The sequence below is a fragment of the Astatotilapia calliptera genome, chromosome 3, assembly GCF_964374335.1.
Source record: "Astatotilapia calliptera chromosome 3, fAstCal68.1, whole genome shotgun sequence".
NCBI classification, from domain to species: domain Eukaryota; kingdom Metazoa; phylum Chordata; class Actinopteri; order Cichliformes; family Cichlidae; genus Astatotilapia; species Astatotilapia calliptera.
In genome coordinates, this window is record NC_137424.1 from 75,145,792 (window position 1) to 75,170,718 (window position 24,927).

General features: G+C 43.1%; 2 protein-coding genes and 1 long non-coding RNA gene across 4 annotated transcripts; all 3 read left to right on the forward strand.

Annotated features, from left to right (window-relative positions):
* The first annotated feature begins 4,467 nt into the window (after positions 1–4,467).
* LOC113019700 (P2Y purinoceptor 14-like) lies at positions 4,468–11,549 on the forward strand. Its single transcript, XM_026163519.2, has 4 exons — positions 4,468–4,615; positions 9,763–9,877; positions 9,983–10,242; positions 10,435–11,549. Exons 2-4 carry the CDS (start codon positions 9,773–9,775, stop codon positions 11,078–11,080), a joined length of 1,011 nt encoding a protein of 336 aa, XP_026019304.2. The 5' UTR covers positions 4,468–4,615; positions 9,763–9,772; the 3' UTR covers positions 11,081–11,549.
* Positions 11,550–12,931: 1,382 nt separating this feature from the next.
* LOC145425845 (uncharacterized) lies at positions 12,932–20,696 on the forward strand. Its single transcript, XR_013906606.1, has 3 exons — positions 12,932–13,080; positions 14,690–14,856; positions 18,567–20,696. It is a non-coding gene; the product is annotated as an uncharacterized LOC145425845 (long non-coding RNA).
* Positions 20,697–21,676: 980 nt separating this feature from the next.
* ift46 (intraflagellar transport 46 homolog (Chlamydomonas)) lies at positions 21,677–24,791 on the forward strand. 2 transcript variants are annotated; one of them, XM_026163523.2, is made up of 6 exons: positions 21,677–21,818; positions 22,026–22,172; positions 22,482–22,774; positions 22,989–23,082; positions 23,161–23,292; positions 23,435–24,791. In XM_026163523.2, exons 2-6 carry the CDS (start codon positions 22,044–22,046, stop codon positions 23,786–23,788), a joined length of 1,002 nt encoding a protein of 333 aa, XP_026019308.2. In that variant the 5' UTR covers positions 21,677–21,818; positions 22,026–22,043; the 3' UTR covers positions 23,789–24,791. The 2 variants fall into 2 exon arrangements, with proteins under 2 accessions (XP_026019308.2, XP_026019309.2); XM_026163524.2 differs by having other exon boundaries at positions 21,750–21,907.
* The last annotated feature ends 136 nt before the right edge of the window (positions 24,792–24,927 follow it).

The following is a 24,927-nucleotide window of genomic DNA, read 5'->3' on the forward strand; positions in this document are numbered from 1 at the left end:
TCCCTGTACACCAACTGCTGCACCTCCACCCACCAGTCTGTCAAGCTAATCAAGTTTGCAGATGACACCACCGTTATTGGACTCATCTCGGACGGGGATGAGTCTGCCTACAGGAGGGAGGTTGAACGTCTGGTGTCCTGGTGCAGCCACAACAACCTGGTGCTGAATGCCCAGAAGACAGTGGAGATTATTGTGGACTTCAGGAAGCACACAGCCCCACTCCCCCCCATCATCCTGGCTGACACCCCCATCACCTCTGTGGACTCATTCCGCTTCCTGGGTACCACCATCACCCAGGACCTGAAGTGGGAGCCCACCATCACCTCCGTCATCAAGAAAGCCCAGCAGAGGATGTACTTCCTGAGGCAGCTGAAGAAATTCAACCTGCCAACACGGACGATGATGCAGTTCTACACTGCAATCATCGAGTCCATCCTCACCTCCTCCATCACCGTGTGGTACGCTGGAGCCACTATCAGGGACAAACAGAGACTGCAGCGTGTTGTGCGCTCTGCTGAGAAGGTGATTGGCTGCAGACTCCCATCTTTGCAGGACCTGTACACCTCCAGGACATTGCGGCGTGCAGCTCGGATCTCAGCTGACCCTTCTCACCCTGGACACAGTCTGTTTGACCTGCTCCCCTCAGGCAGGAGGCTCCGGTCCATTCGCACCAGAACCTCTCGCCATAAGAACAGTTTCTTCCCCTCTGCTGTTGGACACATGAACAATAACCATATGACTGTACCCGCCACTAACACATGACCCTACGCTGTGTCACTGCATCATTCCATGTTTGGCACTGATCACCACCTGCACTCATGTATATATCTTTCAACGTAGCACTCTTAATTCTTATTCTCATGTATATATCTCATGTATATCTCATGCACATATCTTTCCACGTAGCACTTTTAATTCTTATCCCTACTTTTATTTTATTTTATTTTTTTTCCATGTCTATTTAAGTGCTATTTATGACACTATGTTTGCACTGAAGCACCGCAGCAATTTCCTAATGTTGTAAACCTGCTCAACATTTGGCAATAAACCCCATTCTGATTCTGATTCTGATTCAGCTGTGTTGGAGTAGGGATGCATCTAAAAGCTGCAGGACAGTATGGGCTCAAAATGTGGACATAAATATTTTGTACTTGTAAATCGGTTTTGTACTTGTAAATCAGGATTTTTATGTGTTAAAAAAATTTGTGTGTGTGTAAAAAAAAGTTCAAGTTCAAAAAAAGCGCCCCTCCGACAGCCAAACCCATCTGTTCTCTGATTGGATTGTTACATTTGTGATTGACATGACATTGACCAATCAGATGAAAGGAAGAAAAATAGGGTCAAAATTTGTACTTCTAACTTGCAGGGGTTTGTTTTGGCTAAGTACACACACAAATCTTTTTACGCACGCACAAATTTTTTTACACATACAAATCTTTTTTATGCACACACAAATTTTTTTTACACATACAAATCCTGATTTACAAGTACAAAATATTTATGACCACATTTTGAGCCCATACAGGACTAGGGATGGGTACCGGTGTCCGGTTCTGACATAAACGGTAGTAACCAGACCGAAAAGCAGCGCACATTTCGGTGCTTTATTTCGGTGCTTTTTTTTCCTGAGCTGTGATACACTTCTAGCCAATCATTTTACGTTTCCGAGGATAGTAGGCGGGTCCGGGTACGTACGTTCTTTTATGCAGAGCTACAGATTAAAAATGCCCAAGGCGAAGCGGTCAAAAGTCTGGCTGTACTTCACAGCAAAATATGCAAACTCAGCAGCCTGCAACAAGTGCTTTAAGCTGATACTGTGATACTGTCAAAGGAGGTAACACCTCGAATCCGATGAAACACCGAGAAATGCGCCATATTTGATGGCAGCAGCAGCCGTTCTTCTCTGCGTGAGTAGCTTAATGTTGTTCGTGTGTAATTTACGTTGAGTAGGCTAACCACGTTATTACATTAATGCATGTAAGGTGAACTAGCAAACATCATCATAGCTACACAGTGTTGGGGAGTAACGGAATACATGTACCGCCGTTACGTATTTAAAATACAAAATATGAGTAACTGTATTCCGTTACAGTTACCGTTTAAAAAGGTGGTATTTAGAATACAGTTACTTTGTTGAAATAAATGGATTACACGGCGGTACTTTCCTGTTTCATATTGTCGCAGGTCAGGACTGTTTCGATTTTGTTTGACAGCTACATTCTGTAGTTCCAGGCGGCAGCGTTGCGGTTGCCATGGTTACAGGGGGACGCTCTGCGTGTTTCCTGGGTGAGAGGCCTTTTTGTTGTTGTGCTAAGCTAATAGGCAGAATGCTACAGGCATAGCCCTAAAGAATGTAGCCTCATGGGCAGTGTAGTCCGTGCTGCAGGGAGAATGGACTGCCATACTCGTTATGTGTCTGTGAGCGCAAGGTGGAAGAAAAAGGAGAGTCGAAAAGTACGAGTTGTCATCGAGCAAAAACGGGAGCTGGAAGCATGTAAATATAATAATAACCACTGCAGCCAAGAAGAGAGCCTGATGAGCCCAGTTGTAAGTCATCTATTAAGACTCGACTTTACGCTGTGTTTGTGTTTTCCTCCGAAACAATAAGTTCTGTTGGAGCAACCTTTCAACGCTTCTCTCTGTCTCTCGCAAGCAGAGTTGACCCAGACAACAAAGTAAAGCCATTTTTCGGCTACAAGCCCAACAAGGAACCCGTATTAGTCAGAGGTCCCTTTAATACGGTTCGGAGCAGCGGACCTTCAGTAATAGTAATAAATCACACAGCAATAGTACATTCACGTAGTTGTAAAATGCATGATAATATATTAAGTAATCCAAAGTATTCAGAATACATTACTCTCATTGAGTAACGTAACGGAATACGTTACAGAATACATTTTAGGGCATGTATTCTGTATTCTGTAATGGAATACATTTCAAAAGTAACCTTCCCAACACTGTAGCTACATGCGGCTGTCTTCTTGTTTGATGGCAGATACTCCCTTCACCCTGGCCAAAAAGGCTAAAATGACCAAAGAAAAAGAGGGAAACAGCTAAACATGAGAGGTTTTTGGACAAAGTTTGTTTTTTTTCCATTGTTTAAGCACTGCTTCCAGCTAAGAGTGATGCCATATATGCCCCATAGCTGCAGAAAAGGCTAACATTGTTATCTTTTTACAAAAAATCAGCTGAATATGAGAGGTTTTTGAACCAATTTTGTGTTCTCCATTCTTTAAGCACCGGTTTGAGCACCGTTTGAGCACCAGCACCATTTCAAAAGTACCGATTTGGCACCGGTATCGGATAAAACCTAAACGATACCCATCCCTATACAGGACAGTAGCTCTCAAGGACTGGAGCTGGAGACTGTTGGGATTAATTTTTATCTGTAAGGCTAATATCTCATAATTTGCATCACATACAGTATTTGTATTTTATTCTTTACTGCACACAGTATATTGTAGAGCAGTTGTGCCCACTCTGATACAAGCAGACACAACACTTTCTCACAACTCCCTCACAGGAACGTGGCCTCAATCATGAATCTGCTGTTATGATATGCACTTTGTCCACTTCTTTAACTCTACAGGCCTGACTGGAGGGCAAGAGGTGGTTGCCATGGTAATGGGAGCGTTGCTAGCAGAAGGTTAAATCTCTATATAAGAAGATGCCCAGAAAGCTGCAGAAGAAGAAACGTGAGCATGTATCAGACCTAAGACACCTTCAACTGATTCCACCAATCATGCTAACATTCTGTTTCTGTGACCCGCAATACAGTTACAATACAGAAGGTCCCTGGTGCTGTGTAACAGTAATTTTAAATTGTAACAATTTGATAATGATTCGTGAAAACGTTTAATTGGAGGAAATCAGTCTTCTCTCATGAAAAAAAACCTAACAAGATTTCTGTTTTATACATTTTAAATATAAAAATCAGTTGATGCATATTTTAGACACTGATATCTATAAATGTTTTTTTTCTGAATTAATGGATTTGGATGAGGAGGGGAAATGGTCGTTGGTTAATGATGGGAAATGGTTTTCTCCAGTGCGTTCATAGTTTTTGGATCAGCATTCAAGGCAGCTGTGGCTCATGAAGCAGAGTGTGTCATCTACCAATCAAAAGGTCAGTGGTTTGATCCTTATTGATCCACATTGTACACTGGAGTTTCTTTAAAAACTGAACCCAGATTTACATCAGCCTCATTGCATCCATTGGCCAGCACCATCAATCGATTGACCTTTGAGCTGAGGAAATATTTGAGTTGTTCAGAAAGTCTTGGGATCCATGACACTTGTTTCAGATGCAATCTGAATTGGCTTCAGGTGCTGTCTCATGTTAGCTGTAGTGATGAAGAGGTGAAGGACATTAGTAAAAAATCAATCAGTGTCAATAAAGTGAGTCAGTGCTAAAATAAGAAGTGTAGCAGCAGCTGATCAGAGAATGACTCGACTCTTTTGGACACGTGTCGTGTCAGTTTAACAGTGAAGACAAAGAGGAAATAGACCAGTGTGCAGGGCAGCAGTGATGTCACTGTGCATTTCCTTAGTTACAGTGGTACCATCACACTGAGAACGGCTGAAGCAACTTTTCCTCCTCGCAGCAGAACCAGAGGTGAGTCCTGATGGTGTCTGATTCTCACATTTAATACTGACAGAAAAACTAAATAAGATCATTTTAAACCAGTCCTGATTTAAGGAACAAAAGTAATTGGGTTAGTGTTTTGGAAGCTAATCTGGACATACGATTACAAGTCTCTTATTGACTAAGGTTCGTGGTGTCCTGGTGCCAGATGCATGGACAAACAACCTTACGCTCAAACATGATAATGTTGTTTAGAACATACTGTGACTAACACATCATTATATTTAGAAAAAAATCAGGAAGGGGTCAAATACTTTTTCAGCACAATATAAAACCTGTTTAACACAAGTTATCAGCAAGTCAGGTTACAAGAGACGATCGATCATTGTGTGTTTTCTGATTTACAGTGATGCCATTAAACCACCAAGGCTTTATGACTTACAAAAATTTAAATTCTAACTAACTTTTAACAACTAATCAGGAAGTTACGTGTCTGAGTTTTCTGTGCAGCAGTTTCAGTGGTCATAAACAGGAAAGACAACAGGGTTGAGGTTAGAGCTGCGCTGTGTCTTTTATCAGAATCAGAATCAGAAAGCGTTTTATTGCCAAATGTTGAGTGGGTTTACAACATTAGGAAATTGCTGCGGTGCTTCAGTGCAAACATACTGTTATAAATTACACTTAAATAGACATGAAAATAAAAATAAGAATAAGAATTAAAAGTGCTAATAAGAATTAAAAGTGCTAAGTAGATAGATAGATAGATAGATATGTTGTACATGATATATACATGAGTGCAGGTGGTGATCAGTGCCAAACATGGAATGATGCAGTGACACAGCGTAGGGTCATGTGTTAGTGGCGGGGACAGTCATATGGTTATTGTTCATGTGTCCAACAGCAGAGGGGAAGAAACTGTTCTTATGGCGAGAGGTTCTGGTGCGAATGGACCGGAGCCTCCTGCCTGAGGGGAGCAGGTCAAACAGACTGTGTCCAAGGTGAGAAGGGTCAGCTGAGATCCGAGCTGCACGCCCCAGTGTCCTGGAGGTGTACAGGTCCTGCAGAGATGGGAGTCTGCAGCCAATCACCTTCTCAGCAGAGCGCACAACACGCTGCAGTCTCTGTTTGTCCCTGATAGTGGCTCCAGCGTACCACACGGTGATGGAGGAGGTGAGGATGGACTCGATGATTGCAGTGTAGAATTGCGTCATCGTCCGTGTTGGCAGGTTGAATTTCTTCAGCTGCCTCAGGAAGTACATCCTCTGCTGGGCTTTCTTAATGACGGAGGTGATGGTGGGCTCCCACTTCAGGTCCTGGGTGATGGTGGTACCCAGGAAGCGGAATGAGTCCACAGAGGTGATGGGGGTGTCAGTCAGGATGATGGGGGGGAGTGGAGCTGTGTGCTTCCTGAAGTCCACAATAATCTCCACTGTCTTCTGGGCATTCAGCACCAGGTTGTTGTGGATACACCAGGACACCAGACGTTCAACCTCCCTCCTGTAGGCAGACTCATCCCCGTCCGAGATGAGTCCAATAACGGTAGTGTCATCTGCAAACTTGATTAGCTTGACAGACTGGTGGGTGGAGGTGCAGCAGTTGGTGTACAGGGAGAAGAGCAGAGGAGAAAGAACACAGCCCTGAGGGGAGCCGGTGCTGATGGTCCGGGAGTCCGAGACATTCTTTCCCAGCCTCACATGCTGCTTCCTGTCCGTCAGGAAGTCAGTGATCCACCGGCAGATGGGATCAGGCACATTCATCTGGGAAAGCTTGCCTCGGAGATGGTCTGGAAGGATGGTGTTGAAGGCAGAGCTGAAGTCCACAAACAGGATCCTGGCGTAGGTCCCTGGGGAGTCCAGATGCTGCAGGATGAAGTGTAGGGCCATGTTGATGGCGTCATCTACAGACCTGTTGGCTCTGTATGCAAACTGCAGGGGGTCCAGGAGGGGGGCCGTGAGGGTCTTGAGATGGGAGAGAACTAGGCGCTCAAATGACTTCATGACCACAGATGTCAGAGCCACGGGTCTGTAGTCATTTAGTCCAGTGATCCTAGGTTTCTTGGGGACAGGGATTATGGTAGAGGACTTGAAGCAGGTAGGCACATGGCATGCCTGCAGTGAGGAGTTGAAAATGCCAGAAAATACTGGGGCCAGCTCGTTTGCACAGTGTCTGAGGGTGGCAGGAGACACACCGTCTGGGCCAGGAGCTTTTCGAGCATTCAGACTCTTAAACTGCTTCCTCACATCTGCTTCATGAATATGAAGAGTTGTGGTGGGAGGAGGTGGTGTGAAATCCTCTTTTGTGTGGGGTGAGGAGGGGGGTGTTGTAGGTGAACAGTTTGAAGGTGGTGATGGCTCTATGGAGGGGGGAGAGGTGGGGGAATGAGTGTCCAAAGTGTCTCTATTGTTGGGGCCGTTGGAGGTGTGAAGGCTGCCTGATGGCTCGTCAAAACGGCAGTAAAAGTCGTTTAGGGTGTTGGCTAAGAGCAAGTCATCAGTGGAGTGGGGGGTTTCAGGCTTGTAGTTGGTGATATTCCTAAAACCTTTCCACACAGAGGCCGAGTCATTCTCTGAGATCTGCTGCTGCATCTTCTCAGAGTGCTGATGTTTAGCAATGTCCACTTCTTTAGTGAACCTGTACTTGGCCTCTCTGTAGCAGTCCCTGTCTCCGCTTCTGAACGCCTTACTCTTTTCCAGCCACAGCTTTTTGAGTTTAGGAGTAAACCAGGGTTTGTCATTGTTATAACTCACCCTGGTGCGTAATGGCACAATGCTGTCCTCACAGAAGTGGATATAGGAGGTGACAGTGTCCGTAAACTCGTCCAAGCTGTTAGAAGCAGCCTTCATTGTGTCCCAGTCTGTAGACTCCAAACACGTGCGAAGCTCCTCCACAGCCTCGTTGCTCCACAGTTTTTTGGTCCTCACGACAGGTTTGGAGAGCTTCAGCCTCTGTCTGTACGCGGGGATTAGGTGGATCATGACGTGGTCAGAAAGTCCGAGTGAAGCGCGGGGCACCGCACGATAGGCCCCGCTGATCGTGCTGTAACAGTGGTCTAATGTCCTCTCCTCTCTGGTCGGGCATTTAATATACTGCTTGTATTTGGGAAGCTCATGGCTCAGATTGGCTTTGTTAAAGTCCCCAAGAGCAATAATGAGGGAGTCCAGGAATGTCCGCTCCATGTGCAGTATCTGCTCCGCGAGTGCGCACTGAGCTGCCTGCGCATCCGCATCTGGCGGGATGTAAACAGCGGCCAGGATGAATGAAGCAAACTCCCGCGGAGAATAAAACGGTTTGCAGTGAATAAAAAGGTATTCCAGAGAGGAAGAGCAGTGCTGAGCAATCACTGTTACATCTGTGCACCAGCCACTATTAATGTAGAAGCAGACACCTCCACCTTTGGTCTTACCAGAGAGAGAGGCCTGCCGGTCCGCGCGCAGCAGATGAAAGCCCTCCAGCTTGAGCGCGCTGTCCGGGATGTCCTCACTGAGCCACGACTCCGTAAAACATAAGACACAGGAGGAGGCAAAGTCTCTGTTCATGCTTCTCATCAGGTCCAGCTCGTCTATCTTATTCCTGAGTGAGCGTACATTGGAAAGGAAGATCCCAGGAAGAGCAGTTCACAGTCCGCGTTTCCTCAGACGCACGAGTGCACCGGCTCGCTTACCTCTCTTTCGGCGTCTCACTTTCCTGATCAGAGTCTGCAGTAAATCTGCCGCAGATGCGACAAATATTGGAAGTAAATCCCCAGGTGTTGTAGTCCTGTAGTTAAGAAGCTCTTCTCTGGTGTAAGAATATCCAGAGGAGTGCCCAGACACAGAAGTTATGCACAAAAACAAGACAGAAGTAATGCACTGAAGCACCAGGGCATCCATACGCGGCGCCATCTTGGATATGGTTTACAATTTAACCTGGAAGACATAACAACAGAAGTAACTTTTCATCATCACAAAAAACTGCAGAGGTATACGTTAAATACAGGTCCAGCTGGATTCTCAGACTCACATCTTTTGTGCTTCTGCTGATTTTAAAAAATGTCAATTATCATTTTTAATAGTTTCTGACATGTGGAGCAAAAACAATCAATGATTAATAACACAGCTGAGTTCAGCGTTCAAGAGATGTCAATCCAGCATCATGATAAAAAATACTTTTAGTTAACTGAGCATGCAACCTCAAAGTTCATCTGTTCCAAGTAATTAGTTTCTCTCTGGTCCCAGTGTGTACCCTCTCGTTTCCCACCCTCTCGTTATCCTGCCTGTATTTAAGTTAAGTGTTTCTAGTTTCTATTTTTTTTAGCTTTGTATGTTTGTGCTTTAGCGTTCAGTATTAGAGTAATTAAAGCTGCCTCTTTTAGTTCACTCCCTTTGTTTCCAAGTCCTGCTATTGGGGCCTAGCTCTGCCTACCACACAGTCATCGTGATAATTTCAATGTCAAAGTCAATTTTACTTATATTGCACATTTCATTCTTTAAAGGAATTAAAACAGCAAAACAAAACATTGAAATATATAAACTTGCAGGCAATTCGAGTAAATTCCTTTAACTTGATATCCAAGCTCATTGGAGTCCAGGAGGCCTGCCATGACTGCCCTTCACCGTCAGGCCTGGTGTCAGTACCATGTGCACTGGAACGTGAACATATAGAGAAACGTTATGTTCAGCGATGAGTCCAGGTTCTGCCTACAGCTCACTGCTTCAGCTTGTGCTTAATGGATTGTCATAAGGATTCATGAGAGGGTTGACGTATCTTTACTAATGAATGCTTCCTTCCACAACTAAGGTACTAATGTACAGAATGTGTGTAGGTGCATGTGTGTCTGTGCGTTTCCAGCCATACCATACATAGACAGATGACCTTTCAATGAACCTAACGTGTGTGTATGAGCTATGCTCAAAAAGCAGAAGCATCTTGCTAAACTATAAAAACAGAAACTTGCAATTGATCATATCTGAAATGAACATTTAAAGGTGTGAAATCTCGCATTTTAATAGAACAGAACAGTCTGGTTTAAAGCTATTGTATGCTTCCTTCCACAACTGCAGACTGTAACCTGTAGCACAATATCTAAAATTGTTCCAACATTAATTTAACAAAACAAATTAAGAGTGAATCATTTTAAAAAATGAACCTATAAATTCAGTTTAAAAGACTGTTTTTTTTAAAGTGTTTTTTTTTTCCAGCACCAGAAACATGGTTCACCCCAAAAATGAAACACTGTCTTCGGACCAGAACTGTGGTAATGTCGACACATCAGCCAACCCTTTCTTTATCCTGGTCTACAGTCTGGTGTTTCTGGTAAGTTTCAAATAATCAGATTGTGGGTTTTTTAAGGAACTGGTTTAAGGTTCTCTGTGCATCTACAAACGTCCTGTTCTCTCCATCCTCTCTGTGTCTCTACAGGTGGGTTTACCCCTCAATGGCTTCATCATGAAGTTTTACTGTTGTCGGGCTCGGCAGCAGGCATCCAGCAGCTTCATGGTCTACCTGAAGAACCTGACAGCTGCTGACTTCCTGCTCTGCCTCTCTCTGCCACTGCGCATCGCCCACTATGCCATCAGGTCTCCCATCATTTGGCTGCTCCACTGCACAGTTGGAGCTTCTGCTTTTTTCCTCAACATGTACGCCAGCATCATATTTATGGCGTACATCGCTGCCAATAGGTAAGAATCTTTACTGATTTCAGACTGTAGTTAACAACAACGTAAAAACTAGATTAAGTGGTTAAGTACACACCCTGTGCTCCTCACAAAAGCATGAATGTACCTTTTTCTGGCTCAGTATTTACTTTTGCAGTTTTGGCACTGTTGTGATTAGTGAAGTTGTATTCTGCCTCCTTCCTCTTCTGTCTGCAGGTATCGGAAAATCGTACATCCTTCAGGAACTGTACGAACAGTACGAACTGCGAGAATCATCTCTGTCATCACCTGGGTTATTCTCCTGGCTCCAACAATCACTTTTATCAGCTTTTTTATCAGCTCCAAGGAACCTTTGACCTCTAACTACTGTGTTGATTCCTTTAGTTCATCAGTCAGCCTGCTGTACAAAATCCTCCACACCTTCTCTGCAATCATTGTCCTCTTGGTCTTCATATCCATGGTCTTCTTCTACTACAGCATCTCCCGCAGGGTGTTGCAGTCACAGCAGAGGCAGCTGGCCTCCTCTGGTTCTGAGAAGCTGGTGAAGTCTCGCAGGAACATGTTGGTGCTGGTCAGCATCTTCTGTGTTTGCTTTGTCCCCTATCACCTGGTTCGTCTTCCCTACCCCTTTCTGCGGACCAGCTGCTCTGTGGTTCCAGTTTTGTACTACCTGCAGGAGGCGGCCGCCATGGTGTCAGTTTTCAACGTCTGTCTGGACCCTGTTGTTTACTTTTACCTCTGTAAGACTTTTCGAGCTCAGGTGAGAAAGGCGTCCAGGAGGACCAACATCCAACAAGCAAATGAGGAGAGCGAGAGCAGCAGGGAGCAGCTGGACATCACTACTTCAACACCAGTGATGTAAGGCAACATACAGCATTTGAGAGTCCGATTAGTGAAACCAGTATCATGGATCCCCGTCCTCATGAACCACAGGACTTCTTCTGTGCTCAGATATCAACATGAGGCTGAACTCAGCACAAACACACAGGTGTCAGTGTTGCTAGCATTTAACTTTAGCATGAATGAAGTGAACCAGTGTGTGGGCAGATTCAAAGAAAAAATGCATATCATTAAATATCTGTCTCTGGAAACAGTTTTAACATTCACACATATCCAGATGAGCTTTTTATCTCTCGGCAGTAATCTCTACATTTTATTATGAAAATCTTAAACTCTAAAAGGCTTGGAAATGAATTTACTGCTTTTGCTTATAAAGAAAATATCTAAGATTTCCAGGCTGGTTTGCTTCTTTACTGATTTTCAACACAGATGTTGTCACATGTTTGTTCTGCACTGGAGCTAAAAAATAAATAAATAATGTTTTAATGTTTTGTTTGGTTGTTTCAAAGAATTAGTGATGGGATTTCCGGCTGTTTTTAGAGAGCCGGCACTTTCGGCTCCGAACCGCTCTTCAGGTTGTTTTGTTGCTTTAGATAATTTATTATTAACAACAATATAAAATTAAGCACAAACGGAATTACTAATGAAAAAAAAAGTGGTTTTATTTATATATGTTTATATATAAATATATGCGGTGACCACGTACAACACGTACAAACTCCAAAACACATTTCTAGCGTTAACTGAACTTCCAAAACAGCTACTTAGATCACTTAAATGACACAATTGAAAGCATGTGTGTATTGTTTGTGTTTTTATACACAAGCACTCATATATATTAAAATAATTTAAAAAAATGTTTATTTACCTGTTACTACCACACACCAAATCCAGTCGTTGGAAGTGCGCCCAGCATCCTGGAGCATTTCTGTTGTGTTTTGTACATGTTTTGGAGTTTTTACGTGCTTTGTCTCTAGGAGCCACCGTAAATATACTTTTATTTATTTACTCCACATAAAATGTAATAAATAAATCATATAATACTAAAACCAACTATTCACATTTCAGCTTTTAACTATTTAAATTTTCAGCTTTTTCCTTTTAAGGAAATTTTAAGTGAAACAACACAAAACACTGCAAACCACAACACAATAAAATATAAATTAAAATATGAAAACAAAAAGAATCACATTCTCTGTCATATGGGCCTGCATGAATAAACTTTCTGAATCCTTTATCATCTGCAACTGAAAATAGTTGTGGATGATTACTATACCTTTCTAATGTGACGTTGTTGTCCCTGGCTCTCTTTCTCTCTCTCTCCCTTCCGCTCTGTTCCTGTGCTGCTGCGAGTGTAACTACCGCCCCTCCCCCCTCTGCCCAGCGTAAAGCACAAGGCTCACATGCAGAGTGAAGCGGAAAAAAGTGCGAGAGAGGGTGAGAGAAGGAAAAAAGAAAAATAAGGAGCTGGCTCGTGTCGTTCACGTCAAAGATCCGGCTCTAAAAGCCATTTCGTTTGCGACAGACACATCACTACAAACAATTATATGTTGTTCCTCACTGGTCAAGCTGCCCCTTTTTTGACTCCCACACTGATGCTTTTCTCTGCAGTTTGCACCATTTGTGAGACTAACAGTCTCACTTCCAGGTGCCTATCAATTTTCCATCAAACCATAAAGGGAAGCTGGATTTTAATAGAACCTATACTACGCAATTACTTTTTATTTAGTTCATGCACTGTCTCTGAAGCACCCCCAAAAATGGGCTAAAATCGTCCCTGGAGTACAGTGCTGCAAACACCGCGAGATCTGCGACTTTATCACTTGAACGGGCGGCTCTTAATTCTCCTGCACGCGCTTTTTGGTGAGTTCGCGAGAACGCGCAGGAGATATCAGCTGTCCGGTGTGCTTTCCAGTCATAGACCGAGTGCGCTGCTGGTGGATTCACACTGTAGTGATGCAGGAGAACCAGGAGCTGGAGCAGCGGACTGCTGGAGCCCCCACCTCCTCCTCAGGAGCCCAGGTCAGTAAGCAGGACGCGTGGGTTTATATCTGATCCTTCTCGGTGTGGGTAGAAGAATACACAAGTATCTGCCGGTTTTTGCCTCCGCGGCTCTGAACCTTAGTCAGGAAACCGCTGGCTGTTCCGGGATCCGTGACTGGCTCGTAGACGGTGTTGTGGCAAAAAGTGATTGCCTGCAAAAAAAATGGTTTCCACTGTTTCCATGTGTTTTTTATGTGTAATATCTTTAAGTATGTTGCTAAATAAACTTTTGTGAACAGGTATTACAGAGGGGTTATATATAAAATTTAAAAAATTACCTGTTTCTCAAGTATCTTTATTACTGTGTCATTGTACTTACATTATAATCAATCAGCTCCCTTTTGTCCACTTAAAATATGTTTACAGAACTATTGTTGCAATTTCAGCTGTCCTCTTGGCCAGATTACTCTTAAAAAAAGACATTTTTCAAGTCAAAAAGGTTTTTTCTCACTGAGGCTTCATCCGTGGTCTATGCCTGTAACACGTGTTTCTCCAGTGGAAATGTTTAGAAGCCTTTTCTCCGCTGTTCAGCCCTCTGATTCAGTCCAGCGCAGAAGTCCCGACAGAGCATCCTGCTGTTAAACAGCAAAGACCCAGTGCAGCTGCCAACTGGTGTGGATAACCCGAGGTGTCCCGCTAGACTCCGACAAATCTAACAATAAACATATAAAACAGCCAAACATTCTAATAAATACGAAGCAAACTGAATAATATCTCCTACAGCGGGTCTCTCTCATTAAAATAAATTTCACTGCTTTTAAATCATTTCTTAATAAATCCAAAACATTTCCAGTGAAATTAATGTTTTAAATAAACACGATAAACTGTTTAAATTATTTTTAATAATCAATGTAAAATACAGATTTTAAAAAATGTTATAAACGAATAAATATCCTTTAAAGCTGTTAATGAAACAGTAATATGTATGTTCTTGTGTTGGGGTGGTGCAGCCTTAAACATGAGGGAAAGTAATCACAGTGACAATAATGTTAATGATCCAGGGAAGCCCCACTGGGTCATCGTGCAGGGCTCAGCAGATGTGCAGCTCTTCCTTAGATGTGGATAAACTCACAGGCACACGTGCCACATGGTGGTGCTGTACAAGAACAGGGTCGTGGGTATGAATCCAGTCTGTGCTGTTCATATGTTCTTCCACTGTCCAGAGGATCACTGTGATTCTAAATGAAGTCAAAGAATTGTATGATCCATCGTACCAATCGTTTTTCTCGTGACAGGAATAATGAAACAACTTTTTCGGGGCGGGGGGGGGGGGGGGGGGTACAGTACATGTCCTCAGGGAGGTGCTAAAGCTAACAGTGTAGGTCTCTGATGGAGTCACAGTCTGGTCCAGCTGCTGATGTGTGTGTGTGTTGGCTGGCATGGCACACACACCAACCATGAATAATCAAAGGGCCTTTTCATTAGAACCTGCTCAGATTAGCTCGACTGGTTTTCCATAGAGATTGACAGACCACATGACTTTCGCGCATTGCATTGTGGGTACGAGTGGCAACATAATCAAAACACTGCATCAAGCGCTAGCATTTCCAGCACTGGTAATCATTAATTCTGCGTCTGGTTTTGAAAGTGACAACGAAGGAGAGAAGCGGAGAGTGGATGACGAAGCCATCCTGAGCCTGTTCGTTTCCGACACTGGAGAAGAGGACTTTGGTGGTTTTAGTGCGCAGGAAGAAGAGAAAGATGGTGAATGACTGACTTTTCTTCTTGTTAAAGCCGTGTCACTGCACCTAAAAGGTAGGCCCAATCTATTTTTCTGGTGTGCTGTAGGTTATTGTTATGTACTACATTTGTTACTCATTTATGAAGCACAGTACATGTTTCGTACTTGTAATTACCGCTACTTGTACATATACCTAAAAAGTTATGCAAATATGTACCCATAACTTGTTTTTCAAAATATTAATAAAAGGGGTGTGTCTCCAAACAGCCATCTCTTTCCTGACAATTCCCTTTGTGCATATTCTCTTACATATGATAAGTCAACATTGAAACACCTGCGGCTTTTAGTCAGGTGCGGCTAATGTATGTACAAAACAGGATTTTCCCCTGATTTTAGCTTGTGTGGCTAATATTCAGGTGCGCTTTGTAGTCCGGGAAATACGGTATATGGTCCTAAGTGTGAGTGCATACACTCACAGAATGTTTAGTAACTTCAGATCCCTGCAACAAGTCCAGTTCCAGTTTACTTTGTGATTTGGACTATTCCACTTCACAGCTGTTGTTACATTTTTTTCCTTTATCTCCTGTACAGGCAAACGCATCTATTTGTCGTTTCAGGTTGTAGTATTACACAACATTTTCAGATCTAATAGAAATAGAATGAGTGTTTTGTAATTCATTCAATGTATTGTGTTTATTTATAACTGGCATTATTGTTTCATTCTATCATAGAATCTTACAAGAAAGAGGCAAAATTGTATTCCATCATGCTGTATTATTGCTTTATCAGCTGCTTCGGTGAAAAACAAATCAACAATGCAACCAAAAAACATTGCAAAACAACATACTGGAAAACAGTTATTCATCACTTGATTGCTTCAGTACAACACTTGGGCACATATATGTGGGACTTTTCGTGGCTGTTTTGATATCGCTCTCTCTCTTAACCGATCAAATCTCGCTGTTGTAGCAGCTTTAAACTCAGTATGACCCAGGTTGATAGAGGGGGCCCAGTCTGGATCGCATTCCAGCATTTTGTAGGCTGGTTTTCCTACAAAACACAACAAACATTAGCCCGCAAAGTCACAGTGAACAAAGCAGCACAGCGCAACGAATTCAATTCAAATTAAGACTTATTTGTAACCTACATCAACAATTATGTTATGATAAAATATGTATTAACTACAACAGAAGACTTACCTTTGTGGAAATGCTTGGAGCAGACTAACATGTGAGCTGGAGTGTTCTGAGACGTTATATTTGGTCTTTGAATGGCTGCAATCCAGGCCATCCGTCGGCTCTTTGTTATTTCGGAAACATGGCTTGAACAATTCCACGACGGAATCCAATAAAAAATCTCTTTACCCGTCGGCTTCCCGGTGCTGTCATGTGACTATTGCAGTTAATAATACAACAGCTTCTTGACATTTTTTGTGTTTCTTTTTATCGCTGTGTGACTGTTTTCATGTGAAAGCCTACATGCGCTAGTACCGCTTGCCACTCGTACCCACAATCCTTTGTGGTTTTACCCTGGAATGACGTCACATTTTCAATCTTTGGTCGTGTCTAAATTCATGAGCTGCAGCCTCCTGAGGACGCATTTGTAGACCGATTACGTCATAGCGACACGCCGAAGGCTGTCCAAATTCGTAGACTCCTCCGAATGCAGCCGACAAATGCGTCCTCCTTTTCCCCGAATTTGAAGGGTGTGTCCTTCATGGCCTACCATATCCCAGAATTCATGGCGCGGCGTCAAACAGAAAACTGATTAAACAGAAGTGTGAGATGGTCGAGAATTTACGCCAGTGTCCTGTTATATTTTAGATAGCAAGGAGCAGACGGCCGAGTTTATTATACTCCACCGAGACAGCGGTGACGCTAATCAGAAGGCTAGACCGTCCAATTTCCCTAGCCGTTTACTTCCGGCCTACCCGACCTTCTGAGGACCCGGCCCACGTAGACCGCAATGGCTGGGTCCTCAGGAGGATGCAGCCCATGAATTTGGACACGATCTCTATTACACTCGAGTAACACCTAATTGTCGTTATAGCAATGCAGCAGAACATCCCGTGATATCATTTGTATTATTAGATTATTCTGTTATTATATGTTACCTTGTATATGTAATCAAAGTAGTTGAATTAGAATACTGCTGTAGATCACATTATACCCTTTAATATAGAGTGTGTGAGCTGTATGTAGTGTAGTTCTCATTATACTTTTGAGTTAACAGAACATATTCACATATTAGTTCATTAGATAAATGTGCATCACTCTGTATCCTTGATCTGCTGTGAATGTGTTACACTGTTTTCTTGACATGCTTAATTGTTGAATCATGAAGAGAAGGTTGTAAGCAGGAGACTCTGTGTCTAAAGACAGGGGAGATAGATAGACCACATTCCACACCCCCACCTTACAGAAAGCAGAGAAACAACTGCCGAGGTCATAACTTAGGCGCTGTAACAGAGAAAAAATGTGATGTTTTGGCTTTTACGACTAGCTGGGGGCCACTAGAGACTATAAAAAGCTGAGCAACCCGTCACCATTTTGAGACATGTGCCTGACCCTCTGGTAGCGTCTCTCCCGTCCGGACGTTGTAATGCTCTGACTGTTGAATTGTATGGAAATAAATGATTGTTGATTGAGCATTTATACACCGAGTATTGTCCCTCCTTCAGCCCAAAGATTCAAAGAATTGGGAGAATTCAACAGTATGCAACACAAACACAAGCAGGGTCTAATTGTGGTCATAAATATTTTGCGCAGTTGTGAGTTTTGTACCCTTGTAAACATAAAATATCAGAAAATGTTTGTGCATCTACAGATGAGAATTTGTGTTTGTAAAAGATATTTACACAAGTTACTTTAAAAAAAAATTGCTAAGGTCTGGTTACAGGTACAAAGCAAAAAACCACTTGTTTTTGCAAAGTGATTGGTCAAAGTCATGTCAATCAGTTGGAGGGGTGCTTTACTGAGCTCCTTTCAAAAGCACCCCTCCGGCACGCAGACTGGATATTTAAACTTGTGATTGACATGACATTGACCAAATAGCTGAAAGGAATAAAAATTGGGTCAAAATTTGTGCTTGCAAGTTGAAACTCCAACACAGCCAGGGAACTTGAGCACAGTTTTACATGTAGTTTCTTGCTTTGTATCGGTAAGTAGAACTGAACAAAAATAATTTATTACACAAGTCTTTTTTGCACACTCATAATTTTCATCTATAAATGCACAAACCTAAAAATTTCAGATATTTTGGTTTACAAGGCTACAAAACTCAGTTCACAACTATGCAAAATATTTATGACCACAATTAGGAGATCAGCAAAGCGAGCGTGTACCTGCTGCTCGCTTTATGGCTTCTTGTCAGACTCGGGGAGCATGTTGTTGTTATTGTGGGCATCATTTCCCTCATTGCCAAGCTTAACAAATGGCAAATTTTTTCATGTTCCAGTCATAAGTGTAAAGATAAAAAACTATATGATCTTCTGGGTCAAAGGTCAGCGTCACACTGATTAAGATGAAGGATCAGCTCCAAACTTGATTTAATAATATAATATTCATAATGATCTCTTTCTTGGTTTGAGGTATTTAAGAAATGTCAATACAGCATACAACTTCACACTGACACACAAAGATTGATATATTATATTAATGTTTAATAAAAACACAATAAAACATCAGTTTTAGTATAGATCTCTCTGAGTGCTTGTGTTTTATTTTTTTGTTCCTTCGTGGAGTCTAACGTCACCGCTCTCTCTTTCTGTCTGCTGTTTATTCAGAAACAGAAGAAGACTGGACGCACTGTGCACCAGTGCCAGGACTGCAACAAGACCTATAAATCCAAACACAATTTAAAGCTTCACCATAGAATTCACACCGGAGAGAGACCGCACAGCTGTGACGAGTGCGGAGCAGCTTTCAACGCTTTAGGCGCTACAAATCCACCAGCGCATCCACACAGGAGAGAAACCCTACAGCTGTGAAGAGTGTGTCGCAGCCTTCGCAGTTTCGAGTACACTGAAAAAGCATCTCCGTGTTCACACTGGAGAGAAACCCTATGTTTGTAAACCCTAATGCTCAGCTCTGCGACCTGAGTGCTCACACTGTGCATCCAAATTTTAGCTTGGTAACATGAAGTGTTACCAAAGCTTATATTATATAGCTAAGATATAACACAAAATCTGTCTCTTGCTCTTCCTCTCTCTCCATCTCTGCCTTTCACTCACACAGACACACAGCACCAACAACATCAACTAAAATGCTAATGAAAAACACTGACTTACAACACAGCTGCAGTTGAGCAGAAATGTCCATCCAACTTCTTTCGCGGATGTTGCGATGATAATTTTGTACGGCCACATCAAAAAGGCTCGGATGGGCTTGCCAAAGTTCTACTAGTTCATCTTTTTCACTTCTGTTTCTGTATTTGCACACGCGGAGTGTGAGATGTTGCGTTAAATTGGCTCGTGGCATCGCATCTATAGTGTGATACCCTCACAAGTGGCAACCATGTGACCGTACAATTGCTGATCGGGAGCTGGTCCATCCATCCATCCATTTTCATCCGCTTTGTCCGGGGTCGGGTCGCGGGGGCAGCAGCCTAAGCAAAGTAGGCTTAGGCCATTACATGGGGTAATGAGGTGTTAATCGCGTCTCATTACCCCATGTATACTACATGATGCATGACACACGATTAAGGCGAAACTCCCCAAATCTCGGTTAGCGAGTTGATGCTGACAGCACTAAGTAAAACAAAAGGAAAAGTCACATTTATAAAGCGTCGATCTCGTCTCAAAATGGGCCATAAATTGCACCGTGTATGCCCAGCTTAACTTTGACACAAAGGCATCTGCTGTGATGTTTACACCTGTGGTGAAGTCTCACTAGTGTCAGATTTTATTATATACACAGATATAAAAATATGGATATGTACAGATAAACGATCCAAATTATAATATTTCTGTCTGAGTCAAAATTGATTGGATCAAATCAATTATGGAAATCAGATACCCAGCACTGTTTTCTTTTTTCTGCCAAATATTAGCTCATTTTTTTCAACCTAAATTTTATCAGCTTGATAAAGAAATGACTGAAACACTCTTGTGAGGCCTGTTTAGTGGACTGATGTTGATCTTAACTGATTTAACTCCTACTCCTTTTCTTAGTTTAAGTTTATCGTTCTAATCGTTTTTGCTGCTTTATATTTTCAATTTTATTTTGTTGTTTAGGGATTTTTGGCAACACGGTGGTTAGAAGGTCCTGAGTTCAATTCCACCATCAGGCCGGGGTCTTTCTGTGTGGAGTTTGCATGTTCTCCCCATGTTTGTGTGGGTTCTCCCCGGATGCTCGGCTTCCTCCCACCATCCAAAGACATGCACTTTGTGGGGATAGGTTAATTGAAAAATCTAAATTGCCCATAGGTGTGAATGCTGGAGTGAATGTGAGCGCGAATGGTTGTCTGTCCCTATGTGTTGGCCCTGCGACAGACTGGCGACCTGTCCAGGGTGTACCCCGCCTCTCGCCCTATGACAGCTGGGATAGGCTCCAGCGCCCCCTGCAACCCTGAAAAGGATAAGCGGAAGTGAATGGATGGATGTTTAGGGTTTTAGTTTTAGGTCTTTTTATTACTGATTTTTTATTGTGTTCTTTTCTTCATGTTTGCTGTTCTGACTTGTTTAATTCATGGCTTTACTGTGAGGCTTTACATGTGGGGTTTCACAACTTGCATTTGCACCTGGATTAAGATGTGCTTTCTAAATAAAGGTTTTCTTTCTTGACTTCTGAACCAAATAACAGCTTATGAGGTGGTAACTACTGGGAACATGTCCTCAGGGCGCGAGTCCCTCTTGTTTTCTGGAGTAAAAACTTGTTCAGCATAACTGAAGAATAAAGGTGCACTAAACGATGAGGATGATGTTCAGTGGTGGTGGTGACACATACAGGTTGCACAGCTGTGACTTCCAACCAACATAAAATCAAGATCATCAAAATGTAACGACCTCGACAGGAAATCTGCAATGACCCAAACGCTTTAATAGAGTTTAATGAAAGAATCGTTTTTGCCTCAGGATTTTACAATCAGTCAATGCCAGTGCTGATTTATGAGAAACATCAATCCAGTTTCATTTAATATAGGATTTAAACAGCACCAGATGACACAAGGTTAACAGACAAAAGATAGCATGAAAAAAGAATAATGCACAACTAAAAGCAAAGGCCTGAAATATTATTTTATGATTATTTGCTGTTTTTGTTCATCTTTAAAGACTCTCCTGAGAGACTGTGAAAAGCTGCCAGGGAACCTGAATTGTTTCAGGTAGGTGGAAAACATACAAACACCGCAATAAGAAAATAACACAAGTACCTATATTAAGAGGAGTCGGCGCCCCACAAACAGCTGTGGACGGCCTTGTTTGTGTAAACTCTTTGTTATCGAGAACAGATGAATAAATATCGTCACTTCACACTTCAGGAAACCTTTCCCTGCGTGTTCATCAGAAATATATTGATGACAATGAGCCTCAATAGTTTTTCTTTTTATATAGATTTGATTTTTGTGGTTTTAAAATAGTTTTGTTAACATGTTTATTTATTTATTTTTATTTCAGTCTTTCACTCTCCAGATTTAGAAGAGCCTCAGCCATCCATCTGTTTGATTTCCATTCAGCAGTCAAGAGGAGCTGAGAGATTATGAGATTCCAACAAATATAGAACTGACTCTTCTGTATTCACTTCACTCCAATAATAAATGCACCACTGTTTTATTTTCTTCCAGTTACTTTAAAGCACTTATTTTTTATATAATATAATATAATATAATATAATATAATATAATATAATATAATATAATATAATATAATATAATATAATATAATATAATATAATATGCCTTGGAGCTGGAGCTTCTGCTCTCATTAGATTCTAACTACACTACCCAAGATGCCCTGCCCGTCCCGTTGCCAGGATACGTAACATTCCACAAAGGCCATTTTGACGCCGAAAAGCGAGTTTGGCTTGAACTCAGACGACAAGTAAGACATTTAAAACATATTTATCAGATTTGAGTTTAGCTCTGCCGGCAGGTCGTTTGTCTCTGCATGCCGAGTGTGTGCTGTCTCAGGTGGGTTAATCGGCTTAAAACCGCCGGTGTCGGCTTCTTGTTAGCTGTCTGCTGCTAGGTGGCTAATGCTACTGTAAACCGTTGTTTCTGATGGAGGTTTTACTGTGTCCGCCCGCAGCTGACCCGCCGGGCTCCGATGGAGCGGGCTGACCGGGACAGAGGAGGCCGCCTGCTGAAGAACCAGCCGTACGACGAGAGCCTGGATGTGGCGGACGCCGAGGAGGTACCGAGCGTGTACAGCCCGACTTCCCGCAGCCAGCCCCAGGTAATCTCCTCCTGTCCTTGCAGAGAGCTCCGGTTTAACCGGTGATCGTGACGCCTGCTCGTGTTTCTTCATTATTTAAAGCTCAAAGTGTTTCCAGTCACAAACTCGTCTGTGTAGAAACTGTGTAGAAATGACAGAAGAGTGAATCTGGTAATGTTAAGTGAGCATCATGTTTTAGAGCCCCAGTTTTTATTAAAACACTAAATAAAGTTTCCTTCCATCAGAGTTGAACTGTAAGCTGAGTCAGTCCTGCCATGCTCCAGGTTGGTCTCAGGTCACATGACCTGGTTTTGTTTCTTCGTCTTTCAGGTGGAGTTCAGGAGGAGCAGCAGGAGGGTTCACAGCCTGATGTCGGCCCACAGCAGCAGCGACGAGTTTGACGAGGACCATGGGAGGGGGAAGGAGCCGGGAGGGGGGCGGCCAGAAGAGGAAGAAGAGGATGATGACGAAGAAGATGATGATGACGATGAGGACTCCGAAGATGACGAATCGGAGGAGGACAGCAAGCTCCACAAGGCGCCGGAGGGCCTGTATGATCCCGCCGACTACGCCAACCTGCCCGTCAGCACCGACATCAAAGAGCTGTTCCAGTACATCACACGGTGAGCAGAGACACACATGTGCCAACTCATGTTTTTTAACACCATCTGGTGCTTGTTTATGCTAAAAATAAAAAAACCTTATCAAAGTTTATTGATAAAGCACCGAATCACAACAACAGTCACCTCAAAGCACTTTATTTGTTAAAGACCCTGCAGTAAATCACGTAGTTGTCACGCACACATCTGGAGTTTCCGTGTTTTGTGTTTGTCTCAGATACACCCCCGAGTCCGTTGAGGTGGAGCACAACCTGAAGCCGTTTATCCCGGACTTCATCCCTGCAGTGGGAGACATCGACGCCTTCCTCAAGGTTCGAACACAATCGCACCTGATAGCATAGAAAGCACGACCTCTGACCTCAGAGTGACCTCATGTTGTAATCCCACAGGTGCCGAGGGCCGATGGCAAACCGGACAACCTGGGGCTGCTGGTTCTGGATGAGCCCAGCGTGAAGCAGTCGGACCCGACGGTGCTGTCGCTGTTTCTGTCGGAGGAGACCAAGCAACACGGCGCCACCGAGGTACACACACACCTGTACGCACGCACACACACACACCTGTATGCACGCACACACACACATCTGTACACACACGCACACATCTGTACGCACACACAGTCAGCATTAAAGTCAGAGTCACTCCTCATTGTTTCCTTTCCTGCAGGTGAAGAAGGTGACGAGCATCGCCAACCCTCAGAGCAACCCGCGGGCGGTGGACAGCTGGGTGGAGAGCATCAGCGCGCTGCACCGCTCCAAGCCGCCAGCGAGCGTCCAGTACAGCAGACCGATGCCTGACATCGACAGCCTGATGCAGGAGTGGCCAACCGAGCTCGAGGAGCTGCTGGACCGCCTGCAGCTGCCGTCCGCCCGCCTGAACTGTGACCTGCTGCAGTATGCGGACATTGTGTGCAGCCTGCTCGACATCCCCGTCTACGGCAGCCGCGTCCAGTCCCTGCACCTGCTCTTCAGCCTCTACCTGGAGTTCAGAGACTCGCAGCACTTCACGCGCAGAGCTTAGTGGCTGGAAGTACCACATCCAAACGGTCACAAAAGTCTGTTCAGGAACTGAAAACTAACCCCAGATGTTCGACTATTTTGTGGCTGCTGTAAAAGTTTTTATTAGCTGAGAACCTGTTGCTCTGCTTTTGTTTATTTCCTCCTTTTGTTTTCTGTTTGTCCTCTGAAATAAAAGCCATGTTCAGGCTCTTTGTAAAAACACAGCTTTCGAGCTTCATCTAACCTAAGCTTGCTTTCACTGCTCACCTGTGCCACCTGCAGCAGCCTGAATACTTCAGGGACCAGATGAAGGTCCTTGATAAACGCTGTAATAAACCAGCCGCTCAGAACAAGGTCACTGTCTGAACATCTGTAAAGTCCTGTGCCTGCAAAAAACGCCTGTTACTCAAAGATGCCCGTATATATTATATGTAATTAATAAAGTAAACTCCGTGAGTGTAACCCAGTCATAGATTACATATTGTTATAATTACACAAAATGTGTTCTTTATACCTGACTGTTAGGACCTTCAAGCCTGTATTTATATTCATTATGGTTAGAGCCCCTCCTCATTGTTCTTCTTCTTTGGTGCAACCCTGTAAATACAGTGTACCTCTTTCCCTCTCCCGTTTTCTACAATTCCCCTGTGGGGGAGGTGGGTGTCGTTTCCCTGTACCACATGTAATTCATATTTAGCCACCCTGATGTTTCTGATTGCGATTTTAGTTCAATTATTGTCATATTAATGCTAGCACGAATATATAATTATGGCTAGCTTGGAAGTTGTGATGGGTTGAGCGAACCCCCCACTGTTTGTATTTGGTTGTAGGAGCTGGAGCGAGCAAGTTATTTACTCGGAGGTCTTTCTTTTACCTTTCTTTGTCAGGTATGTCAGATTTTTTGCTGGTGTTTTTTTTTCTTATGTCAAAAATGTTCCATGTAACTTTGTACTTTATGTTTAATGGAAAAATAAACGCAGAGCCTTTTCTACAATTCCCCTGTGGGAGAGGAGCTGGAGCGAGCACGTGTTTACTTGGAGGTTTTTCTTTTACCTTTCTTTGTCAGACACAACGCAGAAACACACAGTTACATGAGGTCAAAGGTCAAGTTTGAAAGCTCCAAATATAATTTTAAAAGACGTTTTTAGAAGTTTTCTTTAG

Coding starts and splice junctions, on each gene's coding strand:
- LOC113019700 (XM_026163519.2), top strand. CDS start 9,773: ATGGTTCACCCCAAAAATGAAACACTGTCTTCGGACCAGAACTGTGGT. Junction 9,878..9,982: donor TCTACAGTCTGGTGTTTCTG/GTAAGTTTCAAA, acceptor GTGTCTCTACAG/GTGGGTTTACCCCTCAATGG. Junction 10,243..10,434: donor GCGTACATCGCTGCCAATAG/GTAAGAATCTTT, acceptor TTCTGTCTGCAG/GTATCGGAAAATCGTACATC.
- ift46 (XM_026163523.2), top strand. CDS start 22,044: ATGGAGCGGGCTGACCGGGACAGAGGAGGCCGCCTGCTGAAGAACCAG. Junction 22,173..22,481: donor CTTCCCGCAGCCAGCCCCAG/GTAATCTCCTCC, acceptor TTCGTCTTTCAG/GTGGAGTTCAGGAGGAGCAG. Junction 22,775..22,988: donor CTGTTCCAGTACATCACACG/GTGAGCAGAGAC, acceptor TGTTTGTCTCAG/ATACACCCCCGAGTCCGTTG.